This window comes from Bombus pyrosoma, linkage group LG6 (genome assembly GCF_014825855.1).
Source record: "Bombus pyrosoma isolate SC7728 linkage group LG6, ASM1482585v1, whole genome shotgun sequence".
In the NCBI taxonomy this organism is placed as follows: Eukaryota; Metazoa; Arthropoda; class Insecta; order Hymenoptera; family Apidae; genus Bombus; species Bombus pyrosoma.
In genome coordinates, this window is record NC_057775.1 from 135577 (window position 1) to 150370 (window position 14794).

At 35.3% G+C, this 14794-nt stretch overlaps 2 protein-coding genes across 2 annotated transcripts in view; both read right to left on the reverse strand.

Annotated features, from left to right (window-relative positions):
- Nucleotides 1-233: 233 nt before the first annotated feature.
- LOC122568825 (fibrillin-1-like) overlaps nt 234-14794 on the reverse strand; it is a 217991-nt gene continuing 203430 nt past the window's right edge. The window contains exon 21 of the mRNA XM_043729029.1: nt 234-1639. Coding sequence (XP_043584964.1) covers nt 1485-1639 — 155 coding nt within the window. The 3' untranslated portion in view covers nt 234-1484. The remainder of the gene's footprint in view (nt 1640-14794) is intronic.
- LOC122568824 lies at nt 10299-14427 on the reverse strand. The gene is made up of 3 exons (XM_043729027.1): nt 14290-14427; nt 12733-13492; nt 10299-12172 (listed from the first exon to the last, which is right to left on the reverse strand). Exons 1-3 carry the CDS (start codon nt 14425-14427, stop codon nt 10299-10301), a joined length of 2772 nt encoding a protein of 923 aa, XP_043584962.1.

Sequence of the window (14794 nt, forward strand, 5' to 3'; positions counted from 1 at the left end):
TATAAAATTTATGTATCGAATACATGTATGTATATATATGTATATTACAAAGAACAAGAAAGAAAGATTAAAAAAAAAAGACATAGTGAAAAAGAAACACCTCTGAAATTCCTCTACTGAGCTCATTCTCTTTCTTTTTCCTGGCTTTAAGAACTTATTATTAATTACAATTTGTAAAAGGCAGTGCTGGATGGCAGTAATTGTTTCAAAATAATTATGTAGTCGTAATAAATCTACGTGCAGCGTGTAGATTTACGAACATACAGTGTAGAATCTAGACCGATGCATTGTTCGTACGATGCTTTGAGATTCGTGATCTTTCCGAATTAACCCTTCAGTTCGTGAGATTAAACTAATTAAGAAAGAGAAGTGGAATAAAATAACAATGGCATTAAAAATAAATGAGTAGGATATTATGTGTCGTAATTAAAAAACAGAAGAACGGGAATTTTGTTGAAAATACTTGGGAAAGAATAACCGGTTTTAGTCGTTCGAAAACATCTTCTAAAACATTTTTGCAGTACAATAAATAAGATATTATAAATTTTAATTAAATTTGGTGTTGTCTGAGAAGCAGGTCAACAGTAAAAGTCGGTGCAGGACTAATTGCAAGTAGCTCGTGAAGAATATTTGCTTAAAAAAATATAATGGAAATTAAAGTAATTTCGTCTTCTTTCTTTTTAAATGTAGAATTTCTTAAATATCCTCAGTTAAAAACACAGTTGTTTAAAATGAGAATAAAAGTCTATTGAAAGGGACTTTGTAAACTGAAGCTAATAAACGATTTTTCACGAAATTAATTCAAACTACAATACCGAATATCAAATTTGCAAGAAACAAGTAAGAATTCATTAAATAGATATAATAAGTATAATACTTTAATTTCATTGATAAACCAAGGAAGCATCAGGGCAACTGATATTATATGTCACGATCATCATGTCCTTCACACACATGGTATAGAACATAAATATTATCTTTAAGATACTTGGATTCAGTTAAATAAAATTCTACCGTACTTCAGGAAAATACAAAGAAAGAAAATTAAAGAGTAAGAACATTACCTAATCAATACCACTCAATCCTTCAATCTCCTTAAATTTGATCCGTTTCAAGCACAAACGTTCGCTTTTAACTTCCTGCTACAACGCAATCTATCAGTGCGAAGGGTTAAAAGCCAAAGATCACCGTTCACTCAAGATTCGTTTGGTGAGGAAAGGAAATACTCATCGGAACACTGTCGATCCACTGAATGGAAGTGGCGGACCGGTGGTGCGCCTCGCGAAATCAACCGACTTTAAATTAGACTTAATTAAAGCGAGGAACGAACTAGTAGCCTTCTCTACCTTTTCTGCTTTCCTGCTTTACTCCTTCGGTGAGAGGAACTCTTGACATAATTTATGTGCGAGCTGCAGACCGGCCGTTCTTTAACAGTTAAATTACTTTCGGTTATTGCGTGTTTCGTTGGCAAACAATCGATCTTCTTATACGCAACATTTACGCCGCGGCAATATTCTCGTCTCGACACGGCCTCTGCCATAATGAGTCGTTGGTGAAGATATTACGTGGTCAGTCCTCGAAGAATGCCGCTGCTGTTGCTCGTGCAACTGCTGAAGCTGATATTGTCTCGCGTGTCGATCTGTGAACAAAATTATCTGGGTTAGTCTCAGTTGGTCTATAGCCTGAGTCGGTATTAGCCGAGTCAAGGTCGCGGCTCACACAGCTTCCTCCACTCTACTACCATTTCCACGTTAAGATACAGTTATTCGAACTATTTTAACACAGTATCGCAATGAAACTTCGTTTATGTAAACTCCGTTTATACGAATGAAATTTTAATAGTGTCTGATTAATTGAATTCTAGCTGATCCACTATTATCTGGAACTAGCGTCGAGCATCAATCTACTTATATGAATGTTTAACAATAAGATGTAAACAGTGAAACATACTTCGCACTCGATACAAGTTTGCAACTTTATTATGTATTTAAATGTAAATGTATCGTGGAATTCTCTTATATGAACAATTCTCTTAGCTGAACTATTATCTTGACGAAAGGTCATAGGTAGTGAGGAAAAACAGACGGACTCCTATTATGTAAATGACCTTGTTATATGATCCAACTTGTCCGCCTATAGGTTCGTATAGAGGGAGTTTTATTTTTCTTGTTATTTCTGTATTTGTTGCTTTGTATAAGAGACGATAATAAAAATATTGTGTTGCTTAGTCTATAAAAACATGAATCATTTATTCTAGTTTGAAAATACAAACAATTTCTTTTTAACCATAATGTCTAATTGTAGAATAGATTTTTAACAAAAAGGAGGTTGTGTCAAGAAGTTGTTGTGATTAGGTAGCTGTAGTCGTCACACAAAAATGGCGAAACGACGAATTTCGATGAAATGTCACCAATTCACTTAATAAATTGGGCCTGTAATTTCAATGAGGTTGCTGCAGTGAGTACATTCACAAATTGAGCTCACTGGAGACGTCGAAAAATAAAGAATCATTCGAACAATTGATTTAATTGATTTTAACATCCAATGACCTTCCTAAACCCAACTCTCGACCTTGATCTGAATCGAGAAGACAACCTTAATCTTAACCAGGAAGGTGAGTATTTAAATTTGTTGAAAAGAAAGAGGTAAAAAGAATGAAGCATAAGGCGGGACAATAAATCTGACCAGTCAAGGACACTTCTCCGCCGACGCTTTTAGGGCGCTACTACGGGCTCTAGCGAAATTTACGTATGTAAATCGGTGCTTCTGAATTTTCAGCGTGTCTGACACATTGTACGTAATTTTCCTTTATAAGACAATATAACTTTTGCGTTTTTTCTTTTAAAATAGAATAGAAATGTTAAGAAGTTTCTTTGTTATTGTATTAAATTATATTTATTCGACTTTTATTTTATTCTATTTTTAATAAATTTTAATAAATCTCTTCATTATTATATTATATCGTACACACGAAATTAAAATAGTACCTAAAAACAAGATAGAGAATAAATACGTGTTGGAAATTGCTGATCAAATTTTCAGCTGAGCACTTACGGACAGACCATTAGCAAACCTATTGATCGACAAACGAGCAACGTGATAAACTAACTCATTGATAGTCATCGTAACGTAGAGCGATCTGAACGGCCAATTGCTGCAGGAGGAAGTGGATATTGTATTGTCTGGTCAAGTTTCTAGTGTTCGCTTAACTAGAAGTGTCTTGTGTATATGTGTATATACAAGCAGGCGTTGCTTATCGCGTGGTTGCGAATAAGTAGAACGGAATGTCTATCGTCGCGGGATCAAGCTACTGGAATTCTTTCTTAGATGACCCAATGCGTGTCATATGGTGATTACCATGTCACAGTGAGACGCGATGTAATCGGGTTGGAACGTGGACGAGTGTCAATGTTGAAGATCTGCTTCGAACTCGTTGCAGATTTCAAGGAATTTAATCGTTATGAAATGATAAATTTAGTTTTGTAAGTTTTCAAAAAATTATTTGAATATTTGGAAGATGATACATAAGACTGCCATATCCTGGATTAAAATGTAGCATATTTTACTCTTTCTACGATATTGAACATCTGAAATATTCGGATCATGATATTCACGTTACTGATGAATAGTTATCCCAACAGATCATTTTAAGTACTTCGAGAAGTGCAAATGAGATTTTAAGTTTCAGGAAAATTAATATTACTTCAAAGTTTGATAATCACTTTTATGTATTTTACCCAACTAATTATCTCGAATTAAATTAAAGCTAATTTCTTCCTTTCTCGAAAAGTGGTTCATTTTTCGAAACTTTATCATAGGGTTTACTACTAATTTATCCTCATTAATTAGATTCAATGTAATTTCAAATTTCAATATATTACAATATGTATACCGATATTATTATTACTATTTAAGCGATTTAATTATAACATATAAATTCTTAAAGCTTTGCAATTGCTTAATATTACCAGAGCACAGTTAACAGAAATTGACGAAACATTAACAGCTTCTATAAAATATTTACTAAATATTCCACTCGTTATATCCTTCAATAACCTGAAAACGGAAAACGTTTACTCTTAAATAAAATAAAGCGAAAACGTATAGAAATATTTCATTGTAAATACAACGATATTGCCTATATTTTTTAATATTTACGGTTGTTTAATTTTCCAGAGTACAAAAACAGAAATATACTTAGCAAAACTTTATAAAAAGGAGTCAATTACCATTGCACTCAAGATTCATTGAGAATTTAATCACTTTTATCCGAATAAAATTTACACATACTAATCTCGATAGTTCGTATAAATCGTCGTCGTTAAATAATTACTACCTTTGCAGCGATCCAACAGCGATTTGTTAAGATTTCTGTCATAAATAAAATGGCTCGTCATTTGTCAAAATATCGATTTTGTATAGGAACAACTTGTCGAAAACGAACATACAAACAAACGAAAAAAACACGTTCCGTCGTTCGATGACTTGCTTTTTTCTGATTGTAAATCATTAAACGTCGATCGATATCCGATTAACCACTGGCGTCCGTAATTCAAGCAGATACCTAAATCCTTCTTTTACTGATTTATTCTCGCCAGATACAGCCATCAATGTTTCGTTTCTCCACTGTTTCTCTACCTTTCATTCTTTTTTGTTGTTTCTATCGTGAAATACGAGTACAACTTATATTTACGAAGTTCGAAAAACAAAGTGAAATATCAAAGAAACTTCAGCTTTTAATGTTTCAGAAAGATTTTCACTTTTGATAATTGAACAAGTGAAACGAAATATTCGCTAAAAGATAAACAATAATTTCAACAATGCCCTTAAAAAGAAACTTTATTCATAGTATTGCATTATTTATTTTTTTATAATCGTGATTATGTATTCTCATTTCTCAAAGAAATATACAAAGAATTTTGTACCAGTCAAAAAGCAAAGGGTGCTCCAAACTTTTGAGCGAATGCTGACGCAGTGTAATATAATAGATTCCAATGTTTGTTAAAAAGTTGCAATTTGGATTCTTTTTAATGTTTGTATTTTGTTATTTTAGTGTATTTTAGTACTTTAGAGGATTTCCAGATGTAGTTAGTTAACTCTGTACTACTCGCTACAGATGCTAGAAACAGATAACAGTTTCGCTATCGAAGGTGAGATCAGTACCAGCTTTCATAAGCGTTCATACGCGTAGGATATTAACTTCTTGCTACTGCTATTGCACTTAGAGGAATGTACTGCCATTGTAAATTAGTTTGTCCAGAGTGTCCCGTAAAATATATAGGGAAATAAAGAGAAGAAAGGAAGCGAGGATATTTCTGGAAATTTTTTACTTTTCATTTCCCAGTTTTTTCTTATATAAAAAATTATGTTAAAGTATGTGCAGTATTACTTGCAAGTTTAGATACATTATTTTTAGTATTATTATTATTATTAACTAATTTTACTGCCACTAATTATTTTTTACATTTATCTGAAAATGCAAAAAGCAAAATAAATTAGATTAAATACTATTTTACACAGCGCTATATAATATTCATAAAAATAATAAAGTTAATCAATTAATTAATTACTAGTAGCAAAAATTATTGGAGATTTATGAGAAATACATTTATAACAAGAGCATAATATTTCTCCTATTTTGAAGACTTGGAAATTACATCTTTTTTCTGTTTCGACACCCTCCAATTTTGTTACGTTTGGACGAAAGAACTTTCCGTGCATGTTAAAACTCAAAGGTCTTCAAATTCCCCCATTCTGTAGCGACTGAATTCTTGAAAACCGTGAGAATAGCGTAACTCAACGAGGGAATGTAAGATTATAGACAGGTTTCGAAAGTCTAATCATGTAATTCAATAAGAAAAATGGACGAAAACGTTTGATTTTGATATTTTAATAAAAATATAGAAAAATATACGTTATCTATTTTTTCACGGTTATATAAAAGTATTACACAAATTAATAAAAATGTAGAAAAATATACGCTATCATTTTTTTACGGTTATATAAAAATATTACACAAATATCAACACGATATAGATTAAAAAAAAAAAAAATTGTAGAACCGCGTTATAAATAAAAAAATGGTTTTCAAACGAAAGTAAGTCATTTTTGGCTGTAGCGTAATCCTTTTTATGAAATTTAAAATATTTACTGAAATGGCGTTCTGTACATTGTACATTATCATCGCGCTACAAATTTTATTTCATCGGTTTCATTGGTGTTAGAATTATTCACTGCACAGAATTTTAGATGGCCGATAAAATGTGGTGCACGCTCTCTCATGAACACATGTTAGCGATTCGTTTCGCGGGTGCATTTGCAATTAACGGCATTATGCAACGTACAATGAAAATAATCGATCGTTCCACCTATTTTTCGACCTAATATGTACTTACGGAAATGAAATTGTCGGGCAACAATTAAATACTATACACATACTTAATGAACATATAATTACTTTTACTTTCAGCTCGTAAATTAATTACTTTGGATTTCCCATTATTTGGCAACTTGCCAATGGCATATATTTCTAGTTTTCTCATTTTATCCCATTCAGAACCGATTTTTTTTAGACTTTGAGAAAAATTTATTTTTATCAAATATTTAATTATTATTATTTAATTACTATGCTTTATTTTTACCAATTAATCCACAAAAATTACATTTTTCTCGTGTGATCTTCAAACGGACTTGTTCAAAATACCTTGTTTGTTATCATTCTTCTTCTTATCGTAATCAATGAAAAACGTACGATTTTCGGTTTGAAAATCAAAACTAAAACATCGCCAGATCATCGCCGTGAGACGATTAAGATGACAATGCCGACGTGATGCGACGGCAAGAAGTCGCGTAATCCGAATATCGTTAATGGCACGATGGTAAGCTCTTCTGAAGCGAAATTCTGAAGCGGACACAGGGATATAAATCAGTTGTTCGACGATTTCCATAAACGCGCTCACGCGCGCGAATATTAATCAAGTCATCTGACTCTCAAAGCACGGTTTCTTAATCGTCATCGGCCTTGTTACTGTACCAGTTCGTATCTTCTGAGTTATTGTTTCGTATGAACTTTTTTTTTTTATTTAATAATTTCAATTCACAATTTGTCCAATTTGGACATTTGGTGAATTTTTTTAGCTGTTCGATTATCTTGTGGGTGGCTACCCCCAGCGGGGTACCATCTTCGTGTTTGTTAGGTTATATCCTTTGTGAGATCTGCTGGGTGTTTCTTTTTCAGTCTTCTTTCTATACTTGTGTGGTATGAACTTAACTCTGAATATTACATGCTGTTTTATATAGAACACGTTTCCGGTCAACCGTGATTTTTAACGGTACATTAATTTTTAAATTAGCGATCGTTGGAATTTCTCGTCCTCGTTTTAGGTGAAATATACTTAATGTTCTAGGAGAAATCATGTACATATATTTGTTAGACCTGCTGCGGTTTTAGAGCTCGTGTGTCTCATTCTTCGTTTCGATTCAACAAACAAAGAGGGTTTTAACATTGTAAGAAAAATTGTAGCATAAGATTGAAACGGAAATTTATGCTTATCAATAGTGATTCATATTTTTACATGCTACGTACGTACACGTAACACACTACATAATATGTTACAGATGTAATATGTAACAAATATGTTATATAAAATGTTACAAATGTTAATATGTTATAGGACAAAGAACAAGTTTTACAGTAGAAAATAATAACGAAACCATGGTAAAGAAAGGATAACAAAAAATAAAGAGAAATATGTATTCACAGATAAAAGATTCAATTGTGAAACCTAAAAGTGTTCATTTTTTATCTTGAAAGTAAAAAGCTCATCGTCGATTATCTTCACTTTCTCTGTTTGCGCCGGAGCATCGAATATTTGCTTGGCAAGACGAAGTTCGCTTCCGGCCACGAACCCCTTGGGAGCCACGGAAAGAAAATCGCAGGGGCAGCCTGAACGTTAAGTGCCGTGTCGTAAAGCTTAAACGAGATTGCAGACGATATCGAGATACGAAGAGCCGCGAGCTGATCGTCTTCCGCAAGTAGGTGTCATCGTGGAAAGTTGGCTCGCGCAAGCACGCACAATCGTGACCATCTTCTTCGGCAGTTTATGTCTCGACCTCCAGGTCTTCCCTCGACATCGTTCTCTTTCTTTGCTATGCATTATTAATAGGCTCGTCGTTGACACGACGACTGTCAACGACACATAAATCACTAAAACAGTTAGAATCGTTTAACGAGACTCGTATAGTTAATTCGCAAAGAATGGAATTTGTACACGAATGTCGAACGGATAAATTCTCACCAAAAGAATGTTTATGATTATGTGTGTAAATATGTATATATGCGAGAAGAAGTATACGAGCAAATTGAGTTGCAAACGAATAATGGAATTTGAGATTATTATCAAGCTGCATACTTATGATATTTTATACTTTAACGGTATGCTTTAATCTTCACAGTGTGATATAAAACATAGCCCTTATCAACAGTAATAAATCCCCTTACTTAGTACCAACAAGTTTGGTTATTAGCAAAATTAAATTTTATAAATTACAAGTTATCTGATTATCCTATCTCGCGTAAGCTTGTAAATTGCGTAAGACAAGTTTATAACCTACAACGTGTAATTTGTCAATTCACTAATATTATTAGTTAGTAAATTATTGCGCGAGAAGATCCTGCTAAATAACCTAATAATTTTTGCAAACGAACAAAGAGTAATGAGATACGATATTATAAACATATCAATGAAATAAAACATTATTGTTCGATATCTATTTAATATCGAGATATAGATATTTAACGAATGAAATTAGATGAAATAGAAAGCTTCGTTTGTATGAATATGAATGGAATATGAGTGGAATTATATCTGTATATAGATATAAAATCTACAGAAGAATATAGGTAAAAAGAATTATTTTACTAAAATTCGATTTTATTTGTATTTAGAGATAGTAATATGTATCGAGTCGAACTCTTCTAGCGTCGTTTGCTGGTAACATAACTTTTGTATAATATCCGATAGGTTTGATTCCAAAATTTTTTAGCTGGATTTAAATGTTTTTTAGAACGCTGCCATTGATGCTAGTATGCGAATCCTGCGTAACAGGTTTTCAAAAAGCTGGTGTTCATGAATATCGAAGGGAAAATATAAAGTACTATGTATGTAGATCGTACTGCAATTGAAAAATGATTGGTTGCCTGTGATAAACTAAATGTATCTATGTGTCGTAGAATACGTTTATCTGTTCCATTTTTCTTTTAAAAAGCACAATGTTGTAAAAGTACTCCGCTGACTATTTTTCGAGTCGCTACATTTTTTATATTACATGTACAAAATTAATTTATACCGTTTACTATAATATTGAACAAAATGTTTCTGCTCTTGATATATCTAGAAACTTAATTTTTTTAATCTTGTTTATAAAGATAATCATTTCTATCAATCTCTTATTCAGTACGATTATGTTAACATTATATATTAGTAAATTATATTAATATAGTGTACTATGTAAATACATTATAATAAATATAACTTGAAATATATTACGACAATGTATGAAAGATACTTCATTTTACAGCACTTTGCAAAATACAAATTTTTTTACCAAAAATACACACGTACCCAGATATTTGTTAACATAAGAGATAGAAATTCTTCGTCTTACAATTAGTACATGTAAATATATATATGTATATATTCTTAATATTATCTATTAATATTTCATGAACAACCACGAATTTACCATGCGACGAGATTATTGTCATAAATAACAGCCTAACTATCTGAATGACTTAATTAAAATGGTAACAGGTGCAAGAACCTTTCCACCATCCAATTCCTACATTTTAGTTTCACTTCATCTTCTCAAGCAGACATTTAAATTGTATGTTTATGATATTATGAAGAAGAATATTCAAACTAAACTTGCTTGCTAAAAGATATTAAATCCACTAAATCTAAATATGTAACTAAACAAACCATCCTTAAAGATTTACTTTTAGTCAAAACACGAATCGGATGAACACATAGACGATAAAATCACCCAAATCACCAAAATCAATGAAAACTGCATTAAATTATATCAAACTATATTATACCAAATTATATTACATTTCCAAAGGTTATAGAATCAGCCTGCTATCAAATATAAAATCATCATCTTCGTAAAAAGTTCTCAAGCTAAATATACAATAATTCCAATAATATTAAAAAAATATATAATAATATACACAGAGGGAAACAGAGAAAGAAACCATCATAAAGCCTTCTTTTTCATTCCAGACAAATTATTTTGCATCAATTCAGACTTTTCTTCTCTGCCATGTTCAACAGATCCTGTACTTGCTGCACCTCGACAGACGACAAAGTCGACTCTAGATCCGGCAAAATGGCGTCGGTAAGGCTCAAAGATGCCAATTCGCCTATATCGGTGTTGTCGCGATCGGATAGCACTCGTTTCAATTTTTTGATATACTTCTTCAATCCGACCTGCATCGCTATGCCGGCCTTGGAGTCACGACGAGGCAGTTTTAAGCCATCGGGACCACTTTCTTTCAATTCCGGCCGATTCACCTCGGTTCTTCCCGGCTTTTCATCCCTCGAAGGCTTCCTCTCGCCCATCGGGGACTTGCTCGACCTGATTTGCATCGATCGAGCGCCAATCACATTATCATGCAAACCGGTGTTCAGCCTCGAGCCCGTCGTTCTTTGTTGCGAGCTCTTCGACATGGAGGACAGCTTACCGGCATTCAAAAGGTTGCTTTTAGCAGTGTTCGTTGATCCGAAATTTCTGATCGCGCCGAAAGCTTTTCTTCTATTAACGTCGCTTGTCTTCTCCTCGTTCTTACTTCGAAACGAATCGATCGTGTTTTTCCTCCCGCACGCATTCAATTTCGCCGAACTCGAATCCACATTCGTTTGCTGATTTTCTTGATGTTTTTTAACGTCCTTTTTGAACATTCTAATATTCTCGTTTTCTTTGTTCGATGCTTCCTTTCGTTTTTCGTTATTTTTAAACTTTCCTAAATCGTCGATGTTTTCACGAAGCACTTGTTGGAGAAACGTGTCAGTAGAAAGTTCCAATTTCAGTGGTTGTTTCGCCGATACAGGGCCGATAGTATGCGAGTCTTGTTTCCTGTCGCTCAAAACTTTGCCAAGTTTCTCCGGCTGGTCGTGTTTCGTCGACGACTTTCTCGAACACTCTTTAATGCTCTCGTCGTTCCTCGTCTTCTTCGACCTAGTCTGCGCTAACCTTGGCTCTCCGAGAGGCTGCTGCGTAATCTCCGCCAAGGAGTCGATCGTTTCGATCACTTGACTACTTGGCGAGCTTCGCTCGGACAAATTCTTCGTTGGCGAACGCTGTTTATCAGCGGCGTTCGTTGCTGGACAATTCTGATTCGAAACGTGGCCCAAAGAATCGTTTTTCTTACAAGACAAATCAATCGTGGAACTTGTGGGAAAATCTACCCTTGGTAACTCTTCGGTTTCGCTTTTGATTACTTCCAACTTGCCCATTTGGTTACTCAACTTAGTGTCATCGAGCTTTGATCCATCCTTGTCAGATCTATCAAAATTCGTATTCAGCGCAGGTAAATCCATGGACATTTGATCGACGTAGTCTGAACTCTGACGATCAGACTGTTTGCTGGTTTTCTGTTTGCTCAGGAAGCTGGATTTCTTTATCATCGAGCTTCTCCACGATGCTTCGAACATCTTCGATGACGTTTTGCCAGAGTTTCCGTACTTTTGGTTAAAGGATACCCGCGGGTTTCCTGTCAACCAAGGCAGAATTTGAGGTTTCTCCGAAGTACACCGCCTGGAGGCAACGGAAGAGTCGCGAGATCGTCCGGAATGGTCATCGCGAGCTTTGCTGGATTCGCTGCGGATGCTTTCCGTGTCGATGGAGCTGATCGTCATACAGTTCATCGATTCTCTTTCAACTCCATCGATGGATGACAGAGCTTGTCGTTTGTCTTCGCATTTCTGCGAGCCTGAGAGCGTGTCTCGTTTCGAGCTGACCGAATCCGTGCTCGAATTGTTCTTTGAGAATTTCGTCGCGTTCTTCTTGCCTGAAGATCGTTGTAACATGGATCTTCTCGACGTCGTTGAATCGGCACCCGCGCTGGATGGTCTTGGTTTAAGAGGTCTTAAGTTTCTTTTCGTTATAGAGTCTATAATTTACGTGAAAAAAGCGGCAGTTACTTAAAATATTTTTTTTTACTTTTCATTTACATTTTTATGTGAACGATTATTTTTCTTTTTAGCACTTTTAACCGTTTTCCGTGGGTTTTTAAAGAATTTGTTAGAATCGTTATTAGAGATTGATGTTATGCATTATTGAAGAAAATAGTACACCTGAATTTAGATGAAATATGATGCAAATTGCAAGAGTTTAATTATTAAAAAAGCTTTTCTTACTACTGTTACAAAATATTTAAGACCTTCGATACTAACAAACTTTTAAATTGATACAATCAATTTGCAGAATTAAACGAGTTCCCCTGAACATAAAGCAAGAAACGGTAACAAAAAGTAACGAAAGACGGTTTATTTCGCAGAAAAACTAAACTGTAATTAACGACATGTTCTCCGACTATTTTATTTCGATAAAAGTGTAAACGAAACGTCACTAAATACTCCAGCATCCTTTTTCATCCGATTTATCTCTTTTCATATTCTCACGAGAACCATCCCAACAACGTTACACAACGTAGTTTCTCGTACAACATACCTTGTCTCCTCTGCATCGAACCCCTAACAGTATCATCATAAAACGAAATCCTGGGCGATCTTTCACCTTGACCAGCAGCATTAACTACATCCACATGTTTCGTTTCCGTTTCCTTCTCAACAGTTTCCGGTTTTTGCGTCCCCTTTATCAAAAAATGATCCAACGGATGGAGGTACTCTGTCTCCTTTTTGCTCATCCCCTTCGTGGCATCGTAGTATTCCTCGATAAAGTCAAACAGACTATGATGGTACCGATCGTTCAATCTGATAGCAACCGTCGAATCATTATTATTTAAATGAATAGAATTCAACACGACGTCTCCAGGAGGCTGATAATCGTCGTACTGTTTCCTCAAAGCAGCCTCTACCAGTTGGAATCGATATGCGTCGTAATCAAACGCAGATATGTCGACGATTGGTAATTCAGAATTTGTGGCGACGAACGATGAAGATTCTTTGAGGACCGTGTCGTTCTGTTTCGTCGTTGATTCCGCTTTGCCTCGTGCTTCCTGCACGTTTGCCCGAGTTTTAGCGTTCCAATATTCCGTCCTCACGTTGTCACCACTCGCCTGCAAAATGGGCGTCGAGATCGTCTTTCGAGCCGATTCCAAATGGAAATCCGCGCTCGAGCTCGAGGCTGAGTCGAACGTCGAGACTGGATAATGCGTCGTCACCACGCGATCTCCACTTTGTTCCACTTTGTGCACGTTACATTGCCGAGTCTGCCAGGTCTTCGTGGTGAGTTTCGTCGAGCTATCCTGCTGCCACACGGTGTAGGCATTGGATATTCCGACAGTGTGCGCAAACGAACGTACGACGAAGCAGGGGTGCAAGAAACGAAAGCAGAGGATTTTTGATTGGATTACGTGTTAGGTCGCGTGTTGTGTGGTGTATACTGGTACAAGGAATTGCTATGGTATATCGTTTCACAGATAAGGTTAAGGGAAAAGATGTTTGGGGATAATTCGTTTAGGGACTGTTTGGGAAATATTCGGAGATGCCTTCGTTCCTACGGTGGGTTCCTTGGAAATCTTTCGTCTTTGATGTAATTAGGGGCTTTATGCTTCAAAAGTTGGCAAAACGTCGTTCTTTGTTTAATTTTGTTCTATCTCATACGTAAATCATTTACTTTTTGAATACCATGTTCTAATTGTTACGTAGCAAAGGAGTATAAAAGAATCAATTTGGAAAAATGCGTCTATACTATCTTTTTGATGTCCCTTGAATTCCTCATTTACAAAGAAAAATACAGAGATATTTCTTAAATGTATGATTACATTTTAAAGCTACGAGTCCAATTTTTCACATCATAATCTAATTTTGTCAATTTCTACATTTTTTACCTCCACTTTTTATCATACATTTATCTCTACATTTGAAATTATTCTCTTACTTTTCTTTATAATTGGATCACCCTCGCAATTGAATTACCTCGTCAAATGCACTCACGTAAAGTACGTTCAATGGCAAATGGAAACAGTATGAAATTCCAAGGAAACACCGAACGTACGCAGGTACTTGGATTGAATTCTGGCAAGCCTAACCAAAGTGCACGTACTAGAGAATGTTGAACGCGAAGGATGAGTGGTACAGCCAAGAGCACGGTCAGCGTCAAAGCGAAAATAGTCTCTACAACGAACGGTGGTATAGATTGCAAGGTTAGAACAAGCTTTCCGGGCGCCACGACGTTCAACATAACGGTGCCTTTCTTCGGTGCCTGCTCGATTTCCGGCAGCTGTGCTTCCTCGAGTCTCGTGCCTCATGTTAGAATCTCGATCAGATGGAAGCTCGACCGATCGATGTCGTTCGCAGCCCGCACACTGTCCTCGAAAACGCTTTCCATAATTGAACGATCGCCGATGCCCCGGATTCCGCTCCTCACTTTTTTTCTTCGTTTGTCTTTCAACGCTAGAATATCCGAGTGATTGTGAGTGGCGCTCCATGATCGACAAAATTTTAAGTAATTTTTCGTCGCTTAGTTGGGAGTAAAATTGGACGCAATTCGATTCATATAACAGGTAATGGATAAAAATAAGAAATAAAAGTTTATTTGACGAATGGAC

Excerpts from the sequence above, each read along its gene's own strand:
- LOC122568824 (XM_043729027.1), bottom strand. The coding sequence starts at position 14,427 with ATGTTGAACGTCGTGGCGCCCGGAAAGCTTGTTCTAACCTTGCAATCT. Across the intron at positions 13,493-14,289 it reads TTCGCGTTCAACATTCTCTA|CAGGATAGCTCGACGAAACT; the intron begins GTACGTGCACTT and ends ACCGTGTGGCAG. Across the intron at positions 12,173-12,732 it reads TTCGATGCAGAGGAGACAAG|ACTCTATAACGAAAAGAAAC; the intron begins GTATGTTGTACG and ends CGTAAATTATAG.